We start from the raw sequence: 23,262 nt of genomic DNA, 5'->3' as shown, positions 1-23,262 counted from the left end.
AAACTAAGACTGAGAAGGAACTTGCTCTGGCTCTCCTAGCCCCATTTCTCTGTACCATGCTACAGTTATGTATGGAGAAGCTGGTCTGGTATTCATGACCAACTCTAGAGATTTAGCACCAAGATTCTGGATATGTGTTAGTTAATTGTTAGGATAAAGTTAAGAAACTCCATGAGTGGGGATCTTGTCCTTTTGCCTTGATTTTGTGACAACTGATCGTTCACACCAAGGAAATTAATGTAAAACTGCAATACCAAGATTGTAAAATTTTAAACTATGGATAAGTCTCAGTTGTCTTATACAAGGCAGGACTAGACCAGAAAATATCAAAACAATGTTTAGAACTATTAACTGAGTGTTTATCAAAGTCTTTAGGTTAGGAAAGTTATTTCTGCTTTGAGAATCTCAACTCTAATAGTTCCTTAAAGGTATACTTTTATTATAATGTTGTAGGTTTTTATGCTTTATCATATTGTGTATTTATAAAAATCTTCATTTTCACTATGTTGTATACCTGAAACTTATATTTTACATCAACCATACCTCAATAAAAAATAAAAATAAATTTTAAAAAATCTTCCTTTTAGTTGCAGCCAGCCTTCCCAGAATGCTGAGTTACTTTTGCATATCCTAGCACTGCAAAAAGTCATTACTGCACAAACACTTCAACTTGAGGGTGTGTCGTTTCTTGGCTGCTCGGTCCTTGCTCTTCTGTCCATACTTTGTCATCTTCCCCTAAGCCCCTCTTCTGTTAGAAATTTCAGTGATCTAACGAGAATTGGAGCCTCCCACTTTAGATACGTGGTATAAAATCAGACTGGTATCCATCGTTATTAGAAAGCAGGAGTGAGTAAAGGTCAGTCTTTTAGCCAGCAGACTGTCTGATTTTCCTGTGAGCATCACACGTTGGGAGAAGCTAGTTCATCTGTCTGTGGGTTTAGGATTCAACAGCATAAGCTGTCAGCCTAACACTGATTGACGGTGGACTGGGAGGGGAAGTGCATCTGCCCAGCGGCTCGCCATTGGCTTCCTATTACAGCATTCTCCCCCGAGACACAGTCTGCATGCTCATTCACCTACCTCCTTCTCTTCCCTCCCCTCCTTCCCTACCCCTTCATTACTGATTCACAGCGAGAGGCAGCAGCAGCAGCAGCAGCGCTGCTTGTCACGAACCAAGGATTGCAATGAGCTCATCCTTTTCTCCTTGCAGCTTCACAACTGCGCTGGCTTCCTGGCTACCGCTGCTGCTGTCGCTTCTCTCTCTCTCACACACACACACACACACACACACACACCGTCTCACACACACATATGCACAGCACACACACACACACACACACACACACTCACACACACTCTCATGCTAGACCCTTCTAAGCATCTTGTCCATTTTTACACATGTATGTGAACTCTCCTGCATCACTCTTGGCCATTTTCTTGTGTTCGATTGCTTTCGCCGTTTTTGGTTTTTTGTTGTTGTTGTTGTTTTTAATTTAGATCAGCATTTGATTTCATTTCCAGTATACTCTGGGGCTCTCTCACAGTGGATAATTTAGCCAAAATGTTTTTCTCGTGGAGACGTTAGCTGGCAATTCCCACCTCAGACTGGCTTGTGCGTGCTCCCGGGGAGACCGAAGCCTGGCTCCCCTCCCACCGCAGTTCTCAAAATTGTGGATAAGAGATCCCGCTTTCTCATTCTGGATACCTACTTACTGCTCATGGAAGAAGGGGTGCCCTGCCCAGCCCCAGCTGCTAAGCTCACAGCTCCCGTCAAAAAGTCCCAGGACATGCACGACGAGAGGAGCAAGCTGGTGAATGAGTATGCGTGTCGAGTGCTGGAACTTCTGGGGATGGGGCATCGTCTGTTTGTGCCTCGGCTTCTGGCGGTGAGACTGTTTTTCATTGAACTTCATTTGTAGAGAATCTGCCACCTCTGTGAGAATTCCTTGTAGCCCCGGAAGAGGCTTATGGTCTCCTGTTTCCTTCCCCACTCTACCGGGAAGGAAGTGCTGAGTGGCCACTGCCCTGGGGCTCTGCCCGAGCCTGGTCCACGCCACTCCTTAATTGACTGGCGGGGATATGGCTCTCCTCTCTGAGCCCACATCAGTGGCATTATCTCTCTGGCAGCAAAAAAGAAAAAGGTCTTATGGCTGGCCAGGCTTAGCAGTAAACCAGGATACCCAAATGCTTGGTGGAGGCATTCTGTTATTTATGTCTCCAAAGGGTTAAATTTTACAACAGACATTATTGTGACTTATCTAGACTATGTGTGGTTTGCTTTCTAACCTCTCTATTTGATATCCAGTTTGATTGTTTTAGTAGGGAATTTTATTCCCTAAAAATCATTGATTAGGAAATTACAGATTTCTCTCCTGGAATGTTTGAACTGTTTATCTGGAAACAGCTTAGGGCTGTTGGGTCTGTGCTGAGTCTGGGAAGTCTGATTTGCTTTTTTTTTTAAATTTAATTTCCTGAAGAAGAGGAAAAATTCACTCTTCCTCACTTCCCATCAAGGGTTAAAATTAAATACCCACAATCACTGGTGTAGGGTTTCTTTTTAGCGGTTTGAGAACTATACCTAGCAACTGTTCTATAATATAATTGGTCTACAGTAGCTCTATACCATTATTTGGTAATTGGGCAAGAATAATTTCGCTTTGTCTATTTTATACAATGGAGTTTAATACCATTCTAGACTGTTCCTTCATTTGGTTCTCTCATATTTGAGTCTTTTCAGAAGTACAAGATTGACTTGACTGAATTTAACTCTCTCTCTCACATATCTCCCTCTAGTATAGTTCATCTTTGTTTATACTTATCTTTACAAGTATTAACTTAGTCTTAATGTATCTATTTACAAATAAATAGGATCTCTCCTATATCATCATAACAGATATGTTAGGTAGCTGTGCACATAAGGGGTTTCTCACCCTGAAGAAAGTCTATTTATCACTGCAAGGGAAGTTGAATGCAGTGACCAGCATACAGTTATAGGGAAGGGGGTGATATTTTTTGAGAAATACAGTTCCTTTGTAATTTAAGAAGGAAGAACTCAAAATATATGTTTCAGTGCCCAGGTGAGGTCATCAGTGCTCACTTGAATTTTGTTTTCCTGAGTCACTTTTTTTTTTTCTTAATAAAGGAGAAAACGGAAGAATCATGATTCTATTTAAAAGGAGGGTTTTTTTTTTAAACAGTGAAATAAAGAGCATTTTAGGAGCTTTGACATTGAGAAGTGCTAAAATATATTTCAACAAATTATCTGCTTCTCTTTAAGGAGTCAGTTTTTTATCTAATGCATTTCTATATCCTTACAGACTGCTTAACTTTGTCTCTGACAGGCTTCCACTGATAACTTTACAGTGACCTGGTACTGCCTTTCTTTGGCATTTACATTTTTAGCATTTTGAAGGGAACATAAAATCGATAACGAGAAATGTCTCTCATACCTACATCTGCATCAGGGATGGCTTTAAACTGCCTGTAGTGTAGAATGATTGTCAACAGTAAAAGCTGTGATCTTCACAAGGTTCAGATCTGTGGGGGGCTCATAGACATCTATATGTTGCAACTGTACAAACCGCTCGGTTGCCAAATTAGGTACCCAAGTAGGTACAGCCCTCACGTTGTTCTGGGCTCAAACATTGCAGGTCATAGAGCCACTTGCAGTCTATGTGAAAAGTGTATGCTGAGTTATCTGCAGGGCCATTTGGAAATCTCTGACTTTGTTACACAGCTTAAAAGATTGTTGATAGAATTACGGTACTCTACATTCTGAGAATTCACATCACATGCCCTTTAATTAGCAATATGGCTATGAATTGGGATCAGCTATCCAGTGAGTTATTGCTCCAAGTTTAGTGTGTAGCAGGGGGATGTCCAATTGTTCAGCACATGTTATTGGACTGCCTAATGATAGGGGATCGATGGTTAATCTGCCCAGGGTGGTCCTAAGAGGAATCCTGCCACATGCAATGTTGTAATCTTTCCATTACCAGTCAGGAGGGAAGGAACTGAAGTTTAGGTTTTTAGTCATGTTTTCAATATGACTATGTAGGGGCTAACCACATACAAATCCCTGTTTTGCATTTAAGATCCCAGTACTATTTTTTTCATATGAGGCCAGTTACTTTTCTTAATGAAACAGATCAAATTAAATGAAGATTTACCAAGACAGTGTTGTGGATTTGAACTCTGAGCCTTATATTTTGTTCCCTGAGGCACAGAGGGACCATCAAACTACAGGAACACCAAGCACATTTGGAATTTTTGCTTATGGTCCTTCAAAGGTACACTTAGTAAAGAATAATTTCCCTTTAATAAATTAAGTACCAGTGTTCCACTTTAGATATTACCACAAGGCATAAATTCTGTGTGCAGACCCACCAAGCATATGTTTCTTTGGTGAAATTAAAATACTAAATAAGCAAGGGATACAGGTATCCTAGATACCAGCTAAGTAATGTTGTCCTCTTCTAAAGCCCACACTTCCAAATGATCCTCAGACCTCCAGAAACTTTGCTCAATGGAATGGAAATCCTGTTAGACTCTATGCCTAAAGGAAGAAAAAGCCATTTGTGGTGAATATAGTGAAGGTGAGAAAGAGAACTGTGCCTAGATTTTTTCCCCCCAAATAATCCTCTAAAATAATTAAATCTAGATTTTGCTGCTTATCAGAGGCCTTTAAAGAAAGATTTGTCTTTGGAGAACAGTGAGAGGTTTGGAATAGAAGCATCTGGAGCTAACACTCAAATGTTAGAACTGTTCATTACCACCCACCCTGCCTTCTTCTCTCTCTCTTTCTTATTTTTTTAATCACTTGAAAATGTGATACTCTTGCACTGAATTTTTCAGTGGGAAAAACACTCCCAAAATGGTATTAACAGTGGCATACAGCCAGAGTTCATACTCCTCTGTAAGTGTGTGAAATTTGGAGAAAGGAGAAGCTTTTACTCATGTTCAAAATCTTCCTGTCCTCCTAGATTTTTTCTTTCTTCTTTTATATGACATGGGAAATTATTATCAGATCATTGTATAACATGTCAGTGTTGGCTCTAGTTTCAGTACTGGTACTCTGGGCCCTGTGCATGGTGAAACTGGAGGACTCTCAGGCCGAGCATTGACATACACCTATAGCCAAATGCTCCCACTGTCCCTCCAGCAGCCATCTAAGGTATAATTTTGATTAGATTTCTTATGCTGTCAAACTGTATCCTAGTTTTTTTTTTAATTTGTAAACTTCCTTAAAACATTAATTTCAAGGAGAGAATGAAAAAGCAGATGAGAAAGTTTTTCTCCCATTTTTACCTCTGTTGTTGACTGCTGCAAGGATTGATTACTCACTGAAGACAGACTATATTGGATTGGTCAGAAGGTTCATTCAGGTTTTTCCATAAACCCGAACAATCGTTTTGGCCAACTCAGTAACTCTTAAAAGAAGTTAAAGACCCAAGTGTAAAAGTTGCCATGCTGGGACTTTGCTGGTGGTCCAGTGGCTCAGATCCCAAGATCCCAATGCAGGGGACCCGGATGGTCAGGTAACTAGGTCTCCCATGCCACAGCTAAAGATACCACATGCCACAATAAAGATTGAAGATGCACGCCATCTTCAATTTGGCATGAGGTTGCATGCCACAGCTAAGACCCGGTGCAGCCAGATAAATAAATAAAGATTTTTCTTAGTTCACTTGGTAGTGTCCAGCTCTTTGTGACTCCATGGGCTGAAGCCCATGTATACTTCTGATACCCCCCCAAATATAAAAATCAATTTATCACTCAAAATAAGTGCTGCATCTGCTTTCTAATTTGCACCTGATAATTTTTTGACTTTTTAATAGTGGGTATGCTTGAAGTAAGCTTCCCTGGTGGCTCAGATGGTAAAGAATCTGCCTACGATGCAGGAGACATGGGTTCAATCCCTGCATCAGGAAAATCCCCTGGAGAAGGGAATGGCTACCAGTATCTTCTCCAGTATCTTGCCTGGAGAATCCCATGGACAGAGTAGCCTGGCGAACTACAGTCCACGAGGTTGCAAAGAGTCAGACACAAATGAGCAACTCACACTTTCAGGCAATCTGGAGCTTCGGTAACACCAGCAGTGTCTTGAAAAGGCCAGTCACAGAGTACTCTGAATTCTGGTTTCCAGAGATTTCATCTGAGTTGGGCTGTATCTTTCTTCTTTTGTATGATCTCAGAAGCTGGACTTGAAACTAGGCCTTGGGCAGTATTAGAAAATTAGGCAACCTTGCTGCCTGCAGGTGATAGACTGTTCCACACCATTTTGGATCATCTGTTTGTAGGTAACTAGAGGTTAGTTGCACTGACAATAGAAAAGGTGTGCTTAGAGGTTTTGAATGATGAAGAAAGCTACCAGTCCTGTTTCACTACAAACTCTATAAGCAGCTTGTCTTGAATTTTCCCCAACAATTACCAGAGATAATCATCAGAACAAGTGTTACAGGTGAAATAGGATGTGGTATGTCTGGTATAACTGGTAGGTGGATGCTTTCTCAACAATTCAGCAGTTGATATTTCAGTTGAAGAGACCCACTTTTGGGCTGAATTTGTTTCCAGTAGCTGCCTTTCCCAGTTAAGGTGAGTTGATAGCACTTTATCCTGCTAAATATTCTCTCCACTACTTATTGCCACCATCTTTCAGTATCTATGAGGGAGGAAATAAGTCTGAGGTATACTGAAGCTTGGTTTTTTCCCTTGGCAGTGTTAGCCTGGCTCTATTTTCTGATTACTAGTTTATGAATCTAAACCTGGGCCAACCTACTCCCCTGTGAAAATGCCTGCTGTGTGAATTAATATTTTATTTTACATGTTTCTATTTAAAAGAGAAGCGAAGGGGAGAAAAAATTATATATGTAGAGTGAAAGAGAGACAAGAGAAGGATTCATTCAGTTATTCAGTAAATTTTAGTTGAGTACCTCCTATAATCTAGGCATTAGTCTTATCACTGTGGATACAGTAAAGAGCAAGACAGATAAGTCCCCTTTCTTTAGGATGAAAACAAACAAAAAACTAGAAAACGACTGGATGAAGAATGACTTGATAGGCTAGGAGGAAGAATTTAAGTGCTCAGAAAAGGTCTAACTCAAATCTTGTATTTGCGCTAAAATATAAATCACAAAAAGTTATTATCATAATGAAGATGTGGGAGAAGAATATTCCAGACAGAGATAACAGGCAATAGGCTTCAGTTAGGAATGAACTCAGTGTGTTAAAAAAAAAACCAGAAAGAAGGCTAGTGTTCTTGGAACCTGAGACCAAGAAAAGAGATGCAATTCAACATCATATTGAAGGTGAAGGCAGGGCCCCAGATCAGAAAGGGTCTTGCAGGTAATGGTAATGATTTTGGATTTTATTCTGAGCACAGTAGGGACCATTGGAGGGCTTTACACAGAAGAGCAGCGTGATTTGAAAAAGTATCTAGCTGCTGTAAGCCTAGGGAGAAAGGGGGAGACCAGCTGGGAAGTTACTGAATGACTCAGCTGAGAAACAATGACTTAGACCAGGGTGGTGATGATGACAACTCATTATGAGCAGAAATCCTCTGACTTCCTTTTAGTCTTTCAGTGTAGATGTTAATCCGTTTTACATTTGAATTTAAATAAAGTAAAATTTGAACTTTCATGTAGTTCTGTGATTTCTAGCTACTTTTTTTTTGTTTGTTTTAATCATTTTCTTTCTGCCTTTTTTGAAAATTAAGTGCTGACTCTTAACACCTAATTTTTTTTTTGACTTGGCCTATTTCAGTGTACCCAGTATGCCTCAGTCTCATAATTTGTGTCTCAATATTTGCCAATGATTATGTGTAGTTGTTTATTAAAACATTTATTGCTTTCTTATTATAAGATCTTTCCCACAGGAAATACAGCAAAATATAAAGAAGAAGAAAAAAAAACTAACCTCTTCAGAGAAACATTTTCTTTTATTTCCTTTCCGTCTTTTTTCCGTGCATGCATATATTTATAAGTAGTTGTTATTTCTTAAGTAAATTTTGCAAAAGAAATTCATAAGAATTTCATAAGAAATTCAGTAGGTAAGTGGTTTGCTTCATTTACTTTTTTTTGTCTTTAAGATATTAAATAATTTCTTATTTTCTTCATTTGAGCTGCTATTGTCATTAATTGAAAAGTCATCCTCTCATTAGGTGTTTGTTATGTAACTCTTCTGTGCTTTAATTATACTGTCTGTGTCTTCAGCCAGCTTTGTTTAAAAAAAATCCTTAAAATGCCCACCAAGTTAAAATCACAGATGTGTCCCAGAGTTCAAATTTTTTCCTTTTTCTGGCATTTTTCCTTTCCTAGAGCCATAGTGTGGTTAGCTTTGCCAGGATCCATCATTCTAATCTAGAGGTTATATAAATTAAATATGTTAACCTGTTAATTAATTCCTTTGTCACTTCTAGGATTTACGGTGACTTATTCAGCTTATACTAAAGCACTTAGAAATCTCTTCCTAAAAATTTTTGGACCTCACCTAGATCTTGGCCAATAAAAGTTACATTCAGGAAAATAGAAATTCCTTTTGCAATGTGTTTGTTATGGATGTAGGTTAAAATGTAATGGTCGATTCTTGGTGATTGTTTTGTAGACCTCAAAGGAAGATCTTCTGCAGGCTGATTTTGAAGGCGCCCTAAAGTTCTTCAGAGTCCAGCTTCCAAAGAGGTACAGGGCAGAGGAAAATGCACGAAGGCTAATGGAGCAGGCTTGCAACATTAAGGTATGATATATGAATTTATAGGCAATAAAGGTGGAGGCTGAATGCAGAGTAACATGGCAAGTTATATAAAACCCTCTGTTTGTTGCTTGATTTTGACTGTGTTTGAAGGCGATGTGGTATCTGACCTCGTCTCTCTCAGACTTTTTTGTCAAGGTGGTCTGTATCTATAGTGGCTGTATCTTCTAGTAGGACTTAGAGTGAACCTTGACTGGTTCGGATCGTAACAAGAGGAAGACAAACATTGATCTTACAAGTGGGCCTCTAGAGTAGCCTGCTCTGTTAGTGGTTTCCACGGCAGCAGACTTAATATTTAGATTTTGCCATCTATTTTAAGATTCTTTAGGGCCAAGCAAGAAATGCACCCTTCCCACCAATTTCCTGTTGGCTTGGGGATCTGTCAGAGGAGGATTTCTAGGTGAATTAGTTTCTGGAGTCCGAAGGGGTCACGTGGCTCCAGCTCCATCAGGTCTATCCATGGGCTTTTTGCACTTAACTCTTACTGGATTTTAAGTTGGGTAAAGTCATTCTTGTTTTCAGTGGCTGTTCTTGATTTGGTGTGTAATGCTTTCCAGGGAATACCTGTGTCTGTTGAGGAGCTTCCTGTTAGATGTCCCATTGCTTTCTTCTGCTTCCTGCTGCTGCACAGATAATGAATGTACAGTATACAGGACTTATGGTGGAGGTGTTTGTTCCTACCTACTTATATTTTGAAATTTATGGATATGCTTAGTGGCCATCTTTGATGATAGATGTTGTCCATGGGTTTCTGGTTTGCTACGTAATTTCTCTCCGGTTTTTGTTCTGTTTTGTTGTTCGATATGAATTCTTTAATCCAGTTGTTATTTTTTGATGTGGGGGCAAAAATAGAACTTAAAAAAACTAGGTGAAAGAATCTTAGAGGTGCTTGTTGATGATCATAGTCAGAAAGTTGATAATTTCCTGATACAGAAAAATTATACAATCAAGTTTTATAATAATTTTAATTAATTTGGGGCTTCTTTTATAATTAATCCAGTAATTCACCAGCGTCCATCATAGCTCCAATTTGTTTCTGTTCCTTTACAGAACTAAGTTAAATAAGCTCGATTGTGAGTTTGACAAAACTAGGATAAATAAATTTGATTATGAGTTAAAGAAAAGAAAAGCACCCTGCTTAGGCCATGGTTTCTTTTCTCTAAGGGACTTGGAAAGCTCTGTCTTGATCTGTCCATTTCCATCCCACACCTGACAGATATATGTGGATATATTGCTCCTTATCACATGTCTTACAAAACTAAACAAATTTTATAAATAACCTGAAATAGAAATCTCTATTTAGAGAATTGTGGTGTCAAGGTGAGGTAGTGCTTTTTAAGTTTTTTTAATCTATATTTGTTTTTTGGGCTGGGCTGGGTCTTTGTTGCGGTGCGGGCTCTCTAGCTGCAGTGCTTGGGCTTAGTTGCCCTGAAGCCTGTGGGGTCATAGTTCCCCGACCAGGGATTGAACCCACATCCCCTGCACTGGAAGAAAGATTCTTAACCACTGGGGTAGTACCAAGATAGTACATTCAAAAAAAAATTTGGAACCAATTTACTGATGCAAGTTCTTGTACCTTTGGAATATTCTAGGAAATCTTAACCTAACCATGACAAAAATATAAATTTGTATTCTGAACATAGATCCCAGGTCTTGCAGACTTTACCTTCTTGCAGAAGGAAACAGACAGCAGTAACCAATGAACATAATAAAGAATATACTTAATATGTCAGAAGGTGATAAATAGCTATGAAAAGAGAAAAAGTAGGGCAAAATAAGCAAGATTGGGGTGATGGGGAGAAGAAGCATTACAGTTGTTAGATAGGGTAGATCTCACTAAAGGTAGAGATGAGTTAGTCATGGAGATGTCTGGGGGAGGAGCGGTGCAGCAGAGGCAACAGCTGATTCAAAGTCTCAGAGGCTGGCTCATGCCAAGTAAGACCGGTGCACAGCTGGAATGAAGTGAATGAAAACAAGGGCAATAGGAGAGGAAGTTAGGTCACAAGGGCCACTGTAAGGGCGTAGGCTTTGCTTTGTATGGAGGAGCCCTTGCAGGATTTTGAGTGAAAGAGTAAGAAGATCTGTCTGCAGGTTTTGGAGGATCACAGTGCCTACTGTGTCGAAAACAGACGAGAGGAAGGTATGAGTAGAAGCAGGGAGATCAGATGTGGGTTTGCAGTAATCCTCTTGAGAAACGATGAGAGATGACCAGGGTGATCATAATGGGGAGAGACACAGAATGGAAGTGCTTGGAACCTGGACATATTCTGAAAGAGAACCGACAGGACTTCATGATGTATTAAACATGGGTGTGAGAGGGAAAAAGGAGCCAAAATGATTCCACAGATTTGGGATGGAGCAGTTATAAGAGAGAATAGCCATTGGCTTATTAAGCTCATGACTGAAAATGTGCTTTGACACAGACTTCCCTTTAGCACAATGCCCACTGTAACACTTTCTTTCTTTTTTTTTTGGTGTCCTTAGACTTGTGTTTGAATTTTAAGTTATCTTAAACTAAATTCTAAATGTTCAAAAATGTAACTCAATGTTGAATGTTAGTAACTCAGGAGAAAAAGATTACATTGTCTTCCAAATGAACTCTGTATTCGAAGAGATCATTTTCCAAAGGTATTAAGAAAGATAGACCTCTAAAGTCTTTATCCTGAAATGCAAACTTTTAAACCCTTTTTGACTGTTTTATTTGATTAAGATCAGATGACTAAGCAGAAGCCACGTTTGTCTGTAAATGTTGAAAATACATTCCAATGGTCATGGTGACTGAATTTTGTGGGTGGTAGATTTGAAAGATAGGCTTCATCCAGTCGATTGTTTCTGAGCTGTCAGAAGGAAGTACTATAACCTGGGGCAATGCTGTAGGGACCTATTAAAATAAAACATTCATTTCTAAGAAAAAGAGAGTAGCGAGTTAAGAGGTATAGGTAAATGTTTTCAAGGGAAATCTAGTGATTTCAAAGGAAATCACTGAAAACAAAAAACCCAGGAAAGTGATTTTAAAATATGAAATGTAACAGGGAAAGACTTTTGCCCAGTATAATTTATGAAGCTCCTCAGAGGATGGAGGTAACTAACAATTGTCAAGCCAGAAACATGAGATCTGAGAGACACTGAAACATAAATGTTAGAAAACAAGTTCAAAAAAAGAAAACAAGTTCAAAATATGATCTGAATGGATTGTTCCTGAGATGAAAATGCTGTGTGCAGCCACAGTGATTTATTTGCACATGAACAGATAGATAAGAATTCTTTAAAAAATAATAATAGGGTTGTTATTTTGTTTTGTGTATCTTGTTAGTTTTTGTGTTTTCTAAGGAGAGTACCTTTTTCTTAGATACATAAAACAGTACCCACAGTGTTGTTTGGTTGTTGGTTGGTCAGTCACTGTTGTGACTCTTTCCAACCCCTTGGACTGTAGCCCACCAGTCTCCTCTATCCATGGGGTTTTCCAGGCAAGAATATTGGAGTGGGTAGCCATTTCCTTCTCCACCGGGTCTCCCCAGATTAGGGATCAAACCCATAGCTCCTGCCTGGGCAGGCAGATTCTTACCACTGAGCCATGAGGGAAGCCCACCTACAGGAACACCATTTTAATTTATAACATGATTGTAAGGTGGGTGTGAGGTTTACTTGAAAGAAGGAAGGCATAAATAGTACAGTATTCAGGGTTTATGCTGGGACTAGAAGGTAGATCTCCAACATAAAAATTTAATATTGTTAACCAACACCTGCATTTTGTTTGTTTTTTTTCCCCCATTTATTTTTATTAGTTGGAGGCTAATTACTTTACAGTATTGTAGTGGTTTTTGCCATACATTGACATCCAACACCTGCATTTTGAAATAGCCTTTATGTCAAGACCTTAAACATTCATACATACTCACGCATATATACCCGAAGTGACACTTATGGTTATAATGTATGAAGCACTCTAATGTTTTTTCTTCTACTGTATTATATTCTGTTTCATTTTAAACTTCTGTCCTTCCCCTTCCAAATCCCCAAACCAGAAAGCTAGTCACAACCCACTAAGTGGATTTCACAGCAGCTTACAGTTTTGAAAAAGAACTCCGGCTGTTCCACTACTGGTCCCTCCTCCCCTTTCCCCATTCTGATAGACTGCAACTGTAAGAGGTTGTGGAGGGTGAGGTGTTACACTGAAAAATGAAAGTGGGAGTCTGGTAAGGATGTGAGTCATCGTGCCATGTTTATAGCAGCATATGCCGGCAACTGGAAATGTTAGGAAATGATGGACTTACAGACCAAAGCTCCATATTAGAGGGAACATTTAAAGAGAAAGGCAGCTATGGTATGGAATAGGCAAAAAAGTTGAACTCATGATTTCTTATCCACAGCCTGTTTAAGATTAAGAAAAGAGCTTCTGTTGAAAGTAATCCATTTTTTAAAATTTTAATTACTTTTATAGTATTTGTATATGATCATATAGTCTTTGAGTGGACATGTTCTCATTTAATTACCCTTCAAAATGAATCAGTCCTCTAATTCAAAGGAACTGGGTAACCAGTAATTTCAGTCAACTGACTGGTTTTAAAATAAATGCAACAGTTATAGGTAAAAAATAACTTGGAAGCTCTGTGTGTTGATAACAGGATTTATTGATAAAGCACATTGGATTTGATAAATAACTTTATTCATCTGAAACCTGTGTGATACTAAATATCAGGAATATTTTTGGTGTTATTTTTTAAATTTACTAACATGACTTTAAATCATTCTGATTTTCCTTCTGTTCCTATGATCCAACCAGGCTAAAATGAGAAAATATGTTACCCATCAGACATTACTTTGAAAAATCATTTGGTTACTAATATATGAATATCTTGCACTTTCACAAGAAGGCAAATTTTGTTGAATATCATTATTCAGTTGTTAGCATATAGTTTAAAGTTTTGCTGTTGGAGAGCTTCTTAAACTTGGATCTTGGCTTCATGGACTCTGAGTCACTAGAAATTTGAATTTCTTTATACAACCTTCTAAGCATCCCAAGTTTCCTAGTGAGACAATATATAGCCTTTTATGCATTCTTAAAGGCAACTCAGTGGCTCAAAGAAGTTAACTTTTGTGTTGTGGGATCATCTTAAACATATTAAGAAAATAGATATTTCTTTAAAGCATAAGAATTTATAAATGTACCTATACATATTCAAGTATATATATATCAGTTCAGTCCCTCAGTTGTGTCCGACTCTTTGCAACCCCATGGACTGTACCACAGACTTCCCTGTCCATCACCAGCTCCCAAAGCTTGCTCAAACTCATGTCCATTGAGTCGATGATGCCATCCAACTGTCTCATCCTCTGCCATCCCCTCTCCTCCTGCCTTCAATCTTTCCCAGCATCAGGGTCTTTTTCCAGTGAGTCAGTTCTTCACATCAGGCGGCCAAAGCATTGGATCTTCCGCTTTAGCATCAGTCTTTCCAGTGTATATTCAGGACTGATTTCCTTTAGGATTGATTGGTTTGATCTCCTTGCAGTCCAAATATACATATAATCTTTATAATTGTTCTTGTTATGGTTTTTTTTTTGCATACTTTCATTCAATATTAGTCACATATTGTACTAGGTTAATTTGATTAAATGACCATTCTTGTTGGTTAAATGCATGCTAAGTTGTTTCAGTTGTGTCTGACTCTCTGCGGCCCTCTGGACTGTAGCCTGCCAAGATCTTCTCTCCGTGGGATTCTCTAGGCAAGAATACTGGAATGGGTTGCCATTTCCTTCTTCAGGGGATCATCAACCTAGGTTCGAACCTGTGTCTCTTATATCTTCTGCACTGGCAGGCGGCTTCTTTACCACTGGCGCCATTTGGTCAAAAACTGCCAGTTATTCGATATTGTATATGACTTAATTCAATATTTCATGCCTCCTTATGTTTCAAATAGACTGTTTATGTAGGTGATGACATATTAAAACTTTGGCTTTTTTTAAACATTGAGCCTTTCATTTAGTGGTCATTGCTCTGATAAAAACAAAAAGATGGAAAAAAAAAAAGATGAATTAGAAGAAAATATAACAGAAGTCAGAGTACTGTAATAGGTTAGTTTTATGGCTGTGAAAACCTTTCCTGAGGATTATTCTCCAAAAGCTGGGGAGCATGTCTTTTTTTCGCCAGTTAACTTTTGTTTGGAACAGTGTTATAAATGCCACTGTTACGATGAACCCCATTAGCAGTAAAGTTCATCATATCATTCAAAATATTCTTTTGGCAGATCTTCATAATAAAATGTTTGAAAAAGTAAAATAGCCTATATTACTTGTATTTTATTAGTAAAATAACTTGAACAATATTAAAACTGTGGTCTGACATTAAAAGAAGGAGATTAGAGGGAAAAGGTAATTTACTGAGTAACTACTATGTGCCAGGAGCTATGCAAGAAGACTTTTCAGAGGAATTAACAGTTAAGATGAGACCTAAGGATTAGCAGGAATTAAGGAGTACATCTGTGACTTCCCTGGTGGCTTAGATGGTAAAGAATCCACCTGCAATGCAGGAGATCTCTGTTTGATCCTTGAGTTGGGAAGATCCCCTGGGGGAGGGCATGGCAACCCACTCCAGTATTCCTGCCTGGAGAATTCCATGGACAGAGAAGCCTGGCGAGCTATAGTCCATGGGGTCGCAAAGAGCTGGACATGAGCAGTGACTAAGCACAGCACAGCACAACAGGAGTACATGGAGGCAGGGAGAGGGAAACTCCATGCAGAGAATATGCAGAGGCTCAGACGTAATAAGAATATATGGAGTTGTCCAAAACCTAAATGCAGTTCCTCATTGGAAAATAGGGTTTGAGGAAGGATGGAATGAGGGGAATAGATGGAAGACTAGAGAGAGAAGCAGGGGCCAGACATCTGGTACAGAGCCATGTAACCCTGTAATCCAATGGTAAGCAACTTGGATTTTATCCTGGGGGAAGGGGAATGGATTGAAGGGTTTTGAATAGGAGACATAAATGATCAGATTTACATTTTAGAAAGGCTTTTCTGGCTGGTGTGTGGAAAATGGATTAAAATGGATAAGATTAGATATTGGTAACAGACCAATTCAAGAGTGGTTGCATTAATCCAGTTAATAAGTGACCAGACTAGTATTAAAGAGATGTGGACAGATTGCAGAAATATCCATGAGATAGAATCGACAGATTCTAGTGATTAAATGAGAGCTTAGGTCTGAGAAGGAGAGTCAGTAATGACTCTCAGGATTCTTATTAGGCAACTTGGTAGTAGTCACTTTATGAAGGCAAGCAAAGGACAAACTACAAGGATGGAGGATAATGAGTTAAGTATGGGACATGTTAGTCTCATGATGTATATCCACAGTCTCAAATTCAAGTACATAAAACTATCCAATAGGCAGTAGGTATGGAATGGAAGTCAGATCTGAGCTGAAAGTAGGCATTTGGATGTCATCAGTATTTGAACTATGGGAGTGGGTGAATTTTCAGAGGAGCAGAGAGAAGGGTTGAGGATAGATTCATTAACATATAAGAGATGCTCTGAGGCACAGAAGCTAGTGAGACTGGAAAGGCAACACCTAGAATAGTGTGAAGTGTAAAAGCTAAGGGAAAAGGAATATTTTCAAGAAGGAAGAAGTTGAACTTGAACTCACCAGAATGCTTAGCGTTCATGTAAGGTACTGAGAGTGGAAGTGGATGTCATGCAACAGTTGGTGATAAAGAGGTGCTTTAGTGACAGCATTTTCAGTGGGGTGATGATGTATAACAGCCAAAGATTGAAGGAATAAATGGGAGGTGAGTCAATGGAAAAGGGAAGATGAGACAACTTCTTCTAAGGAGGTTAGCATAGGGAGATAACAGAGGATGACAGCCAGCAAGCCAGAGCATAAGTATAAGAGATGTGAGGTTGAGATGAATTTTTGGAGGATGGGGAAGATGGCTTTAAGTGCTTAAAACTCCCTCAATGAGTCAATGTCTTCATATAGTATCTACTACATGCCAGGCACTGTGCTAGGCCCAGGGAATGCAAAGTTGAGCAAAAGCAGAAAAACTCCCAGAACTCATGGAGTTTATATTGTGCAGAAGATACTAATTATATAATTGTCTTAATAGATGTACAGTTGCAAAAGTGAGACAAATGCTCAGAAGGGATATAATAAAGATATATGAAGAGCAGAGAGCAAAGGAACCTGACCCAGGGGATTAGGTAAAGCTTTCTTGCACTGAGATGATAAAGCACTTCAGACTGAAGGAAACGTGTGGATGCTGTGGGGTGGGAGGGAGTGTGGTATGTTTAAGAAATGAAAGATGGCTCAAGGAATGATGACGGCTGGTATCCAGGGGCCAGACCATTCATCTTCAAATTAGAAGGAAAGGTCCACAAGAGAAAAAGCTGAAGATTCAACATATATCAACAGAGACAGACCTCAGATCAAAGAATGTACTTTTTTTTCCATTACAGCAGGAGGGACTGAGTAGATGGGGAATAAAGACAAATGTGTAGGTTAGGTAAGAGAAGGGAAGGTTGAAGGAAATTGAATTCTTATATTCCATTTAAAGATTTCTCTTATTTCTGTTAAGCAGCATCCAGAACCAAGGGAATGTAGTAGAGCTGGAGATCTAAAGAATACAGACAAACTTTTAGATATTGTAGAGAATGGAAGAACTAACTGAGAAAACACAAAAGAATTCTTGGGCTGAACTGTTGGAGATCATGAATTCATAATGACAAAAATCTGCAGCTTTTTTGGGAGTTTCTCTAGAAACACCCACCAACCCAAATACATACCTGAAGAAAGCGGTTAGTTTCACCTATCGCTGAGGTTTCCCACCAGGAAAGATAGGGATTGAGAGACTGTAGGACAGAGAGTGAGGGAGAGGAACAAAGAACTGAACTCTAAGAATGCAGAGAGTGGTGGCCGAGGACATTAAAAGTCTTATTGGTGATTACCCAAGAGAAATGCATCTTTTCTCCAAAAACACTTTTATTTTAAGGACAGTTTAGTGACATTAGAAGATAATACTGATCTGTGCTCAGAATTTTCAGTTGGTAGCTCAGGCTATGATTTTTCCAGTAGTAATGTACGAATGTGAGAGTTGGACCCATAAAGAAGGCCGAGTGCCGAAGAATTGATGCTTTTGAACTGTGGTGCTGGAGGAGACTCTTGAGAATCCCTTGGACTGCAAGGAGATCCAACCAGTCAATCCTAAAGGAAATCAATCCTGAATATTCATTGGAAAGACTGATGCTGAAGCTCCAATACTTTGGCCACCTGATGCAAAGAGCCAACTCATTGGAAAAGACTCTGATGCTGGGAAAGATTGAGGGCAGGAGAAGGGGACGACAGAGGACAAGATGGTTGGATGGCATCACCGACTCAATGGATATGAGTTTGAGGAAGCTCCAGGAGATGGTGAAGGACGGGGAAGTCAAGCATGCTGCAGTCCATGGGGTCTCTAAGAGTTGGACACGACTGAGCAACTGAACAACAACAAAAGCTCAGCTTTCTTAGTAGAGCAAAATCATACAAGTTGCTAAATATTTTGCCATCCATGGCTAGTTCACACAGTTCGCTTCTCTCTGTCCTAATGAAATTATCACCATCACTACCATTTTACTCTAATCGTAGAGATTTGAAATGCATTGTAGGAGGAATAAACAAAAAGGGCAGAGACTGTAAGAGTAAGGGAAATAAGAGTAAGAGGAGGGCTCTAGTGGCTAAAAACAAAGTCCTACCCTAGCATCTTACTCTTTCACACCAAAATCACCTTCCTAACCCTGCTAGAGAGGGGGCCACCATTGACCATATGTTACCATGGTAACTACCTGCCTCCGAAAACTCAAAGCTCTCAGTTACCTATATATTATACTATGATGGACCATTATCCATTCTCCCAAAGTGGGTTAATACAATTTGATCTTATCTCTCACAAATCATGCTTTTCATGAACTAGAGGTAAATTCATTTATCTGGAGATTTAATATTTTTCCCTCTAAGAACTCCATATCTGTAACCATGGATTTGAACTTAACTGTTTGAAAATAACTTTCTCACTAGAGCAAAACTATAAAGAACATTTGTATTAAAAGCAATTTACCTCTAATTTCTTCACGCCGTTTGCTATTTCTTTGTGGCGATTGTTGCTGTGTATAAACAAGAATGTAATCTCCCAAATAGAGGCTTTTTCTGAATTAGCAATGAGGCCACACAGAGGCTTTTGTTGACTCCATGAATCTAAAATACACACTGGTATGTGCATTGTGGAAAGGGCTCATGTTTAATGGAACCATATCTCGTGTTCCTTTCTGTAGAGACCACTCACAGCCACAGTTTGGACTATTCAGTTTCAACTGTCATAGTGTTCTGCCAGGTTACTGTTAATTTTGTTATAGGCTATAATGATGTGGTCTTTAATGAATAGATAGTGAAGGAGTTTTGATATCAAAACATTTGCCTCACTTTTCCTTTGAAGCTTCTATTAACATTGATAACCCTTAGCGTGCCTTGAGATTTGGGGCATTGTTTTGTTTTCCTCCAAACAGGGATTAATACAATCTGATCCTGCCTCTCACAAAGCAAACATTGTAGGAACGAGCAGAACATGCATCAGTGTTCACCATGCTCTGAGACAGTTCATAACAGGTAGAGAAAACAGGCCAGAGCTCCAGGTGCCCAAGCCTCAGCCACCCTTCCTCTTTAGAAAACTCTGCTCTTCTGGCCATTTCTAATCAGCTGGAATACATTTGTATCCTTCGTTGCTTCCGCTGTTTTATTCTACCATCATATCTGCTTCTGCCATTCATTCTCTTTCAGTTTATTAAGGAGAAAGCATGTAAACACTTTTAAGTTAACTTGATGGGTGAACCTGGATATTGCATGATGAACTGATCTATAAAAATCATTCCATTGTCCTATTTCAAAGAAAAGTAAGATAAATGGATATAAAAATTGATTTTTATGTGGGCATCTCTTTTTTCAGAAACAGAAATACTAAATCTTAAGAATACTTGCATCTCAAACTTGGTACAGTGTCCCTAGAGCTCTCCACATGCAATTAACAACAAAAAAGGACACGTCAGAACTACTCTTTCAACTAGAAGTTTCCCTCCTCTCAAACTTTCAAGTATTCTTTTTCCCTGCAGCTAATTCACTCTCAGCAGTCTTCTAAAGAGTTAGTAAGACAAATGGTTATGCTTTTAAGTGAGCGTTTTCATATTTCATATAACTTTCTGCAGTGCTTCGCCAGTTACTCTTATCCAGTTGTTACGATTTATGTTTATCTGTGTAGGAGAATAAAGTTAGAACTCCTCTTCCTTCTCTGGAAGGAGTGGTAATAAATAACTTTCCTGTAGCTATTTACAATGAGAGGCACATCTCTCTGTTTTCCTTTGTTGAATTTGTTGCAATATTGCTTGTGTTCTGTGTTTTGGTTTCCTGACCATGAGGCATGTGGGATCCTAGGTCCCCAAACAGGGATGGAACCCACACCCCACTCCCCTCACCATTGTAAAGTGAAATCTCAACCACTGGACTGCCAGGGAAGTCCCCCTCTTTGATTTTTTTTTTTTTTTAACTACTTGAATTCATGTTGAGATTATATTTAAAGTATGCTTCATAGTTTGTGTTTGGGGATCTGATTTAGATAAGAAAATAAATGTACTTCTCTGTGCCCCTGTTGCTGCTCATTGATAATAATTTAAGTTTTTTTTTAGGTAACAATAAAAATAAATTATAAATGTCTTAGGTGTTTAAAATAGGTTAGGAAGGCTGAGCCATTGGAACTTAGGGGTGTTTCAAACACTTCAGCTAAAGATGTGTCAGACACCAGTGCCTCTACTCTAGGGCGTATAAAGTATAATTATATTTACTTCGTTATTCATATTCTTATTTCATGAACTCATGGATCCATTTAGCATTTAACTGGGAAATGACCAAATCTAATTATTTAATAATACTCTGGAGAGCTTACTTATTTTACTCTTATACCTTTTTCTCCCTCTCCCCGCTCAACCATGAAAAATTCTTTTCTTTTTAAATGAAACATATCAATGAGAATAGCAACCCAAAAAAGATAATGGAGATTTTTTAAGCATTTTTCACATATCTCCAACTGTTTGTCAGGCTTTCTGAAGCTCCACTTAAAGGCAGACAAACTGCTAAGGGGAAAGGTAGATACCTTGATATAGTTGTTGTGCTATGCTATGCATAGTCGCTCAGTTGTGTCCGACTCTTTGTGACCCTAGGGACCATAGCCCGCCAGGCTCCTCTGTCCATGGGGATTCTCCAGGCAAGAATACTGGAGTGGGTTGCCATGCCTTCCTCCAGGGGATCTGCCCAACCCAGGGATTGAACCCAAGCAGATTCTTTACCTTCTGAGCCACCAGGGAAGCCCGCTGTAGTTGCTAGTTGGGATTAAATGGGTCACTCCTTTCTCATAGTCAGTTCCTCTAGTCTGGAGACATTTTATTGCTGCCACCTGTGGAAGCCATTTCTTTCATCTGGAATGTTTAGCCTCTTCCTTTTCTATGCCTGTACCACTTTCTACCTAAATTTCTGTAATATGTGATTCAGACGATTTATCACTGTTATCATCATTATTATATGAGGGAATCTTGGCATACAAACCACCTGAAGAGGTGGTAAAACTTAACCACGACTTACCACTTGTCGTGACTAAGCGAGGCAGAGTGTTCTGTCTCGTTGTGCAGGTTAGGGGAAGCTTCAGTCACTCAGTTTGGCACAGGCTCAGTGCCTTCAGCACTGTGTTCTTGGCAGTGTTTCATTCATTCTCCTTGCCAGGCACTACATTATCCTCTATTATCCCCTGTCCTTAGGGTCACTGTACTTTTTACTAGCTCTTACTACCTCTTGAAGTTGTTCACTGAGTTGTTTCCTAACCAACAGTACTGTTTTTTCTGGGTCTCATGTCTGTCCCCCAGTTTCATGCCTGTGGTAGTTTGGTAGAGCTGCTATAATAAAATACCACAGACTATGTGGCTTAAACAGCAGAAATTTATTTTCTCACAGTTCTGGAAGCTAGAAGTTCAAGATCAAGTTGTTGGCAGTTTCGTTTCTTGTGAGGCCTCTCTCCTCACCTTGGAGATGGCTTTCTTCTCTCTGTGTCCTCACATGGCCATTCTGCTGCCTGTGTTGCCCATGTCCTTATCCCCTCTTCTTACAAGGATACCGTCCCTAGTGGCTCAGATGCTAAAGAATCTGCCTGCAGTGTGGGTGTACCTGGGTTCAATCCCTGGGTCAGGAAGATCGCCTGGAGAAGGGAATGGCAACTGACTCCAGTGGTCTTGCCTGGAAAATTCCATGGACAGAAGAATCTGGTGAGCTACAGTCCATGGAGTTGCAAAGAGTTGGACATGACTCAGCAACTAACACTACTACTACACTGCTACAAGGATACCAGTTCTGGGAATCAAGGCTTCAACATGTGAATTTTGAGAACATACAGTCAGCAGAATGCTAATATTTCTGAAAATGTTCCCTTCTTAACTTGAACTGTATTTCCAGCATCTGGTGACACTTGACAGTTTCCTGTGTTGGTCAGTGTACCCAAGTTCTCCCATTTTCTCCTAAATTCTCAGATTTTCTAAGATATCCTATTTTTCTCCACTTTCATCAGCCCACTTGGCTGGCAAGGAATTTCCTCTGGCATGCATGTTAGCTTAATTTATCTTGTATACCCTGTTCTGGTGTGGTCTGCATGCATTAACTTCTGTATACTCCTGTCTGTGCTGTGTGCTCTGCTTGGTTGCTCAGTTGTATCCGACTCTGAGGCCACCATCTGTCTGTGGGGATTCTCCAGGCAAGAATACTGGAGTGAGTTGCCATGTTCTCCTCCAGGGGATCTTCCCAACCCAGGGATCAAACCCAGGTCTCCCGCATTGCAGGTGGGTTCTCTACTGTCTGAGCCTCCAGGGAAGCTCAGTCCTGTCTCTATACAGTATCATATCTTATACAAACCATAAGCTCCCCCATTCCCCTCATGTCCTAAAAGATAGGGTGTGAGTTTTACAAGTAAATAAGTTGCATATTAGCAGAATGTCCAGTGATAGAAGAAAATCTATATTCTGTTGTAATAGAATGAGTATTTTAAGCAACACCAAGATTTGGATACTGTTTAAGACCAAAGGATTTAGTTTATTTTCTAAAATCATTTATATACAACCTTTTATTTAAAAATGAACGTAAAGTGAAAGTAGTCTCTCAGTAGTGTCCAACTCTTTGCAACCCCATGGACTGTAGCCTGCCAGGCTCCTCTGTCCTTGGGATTCTCCAGGCAAGAATTCTTGAGTGGGTTGCCATTCCCTCCTCCAAGAGATCTTCCTGACCCCGGGATCGAACCTAGGTCTCCTGCATTGCATGCAGATTCTTTACCATTTGAGCCACCAGGGAAGCCCTTAATTCAAAAATATTTCATGAAATTTTAGGATGGCTTCCCAAGTGGCTCTAGTGGTAAAGAATTCACCTGCAGTGCAGGAGACACAGGAGATGTGGATTCAGTCCCTAGATTGGGA

At 39.5% G+C, this 23,262-nt stretch overlaps 1 protein-coding gene across 4 annotated transcripts in view; it reads left to right on the top strand.

Annotated features, from left to right (window-relative positions):
* RABGAP1L (RAB GTPase activating protein 1 like) overlaps positions 1-23,262 on the top strand; it is a 677,279-nt gene that overhangs the window by 521,752 nt on the left and 132,265 nt on the right. For 3 of the 4 annotated variants that reach the window (XM_020902280.2, XM_070474047.1, XM_020902281.2), the window contains exon 19: positions 8,602-8,730. In XM_020902280.2, the coding sequence (XP_020757939.2) occupies positions 8,602-8,730 (129 nt within the window). Of the gene's footprint in view, positions 1-1,121; positions 1,887-8,601; positions 8,731-23,262 lie in introns of those variants that run through there. The other variant, XM_020902282.2, reaches the window with a different exon arrangement.

This window comes from Odocoileus virginianus, chromosome 11 (genome assembly GCF_023699985.2).
Source record: "Odocoileus virginianus isolate 20LAN1187 ecotype Illinois chromosome 11, Ovbor_1.2, whole genome shotgun sequence".
NCBI classification, from domain to species: Eukaryota; Metazoa; Chordata; class Mammalia; order Artiodactyla; family Cervidae; genus Odocoileus; species Odocoileus virginianus.
This window is presented reverse-complemented; position numbering and strand designations above follow the sequence as displayed.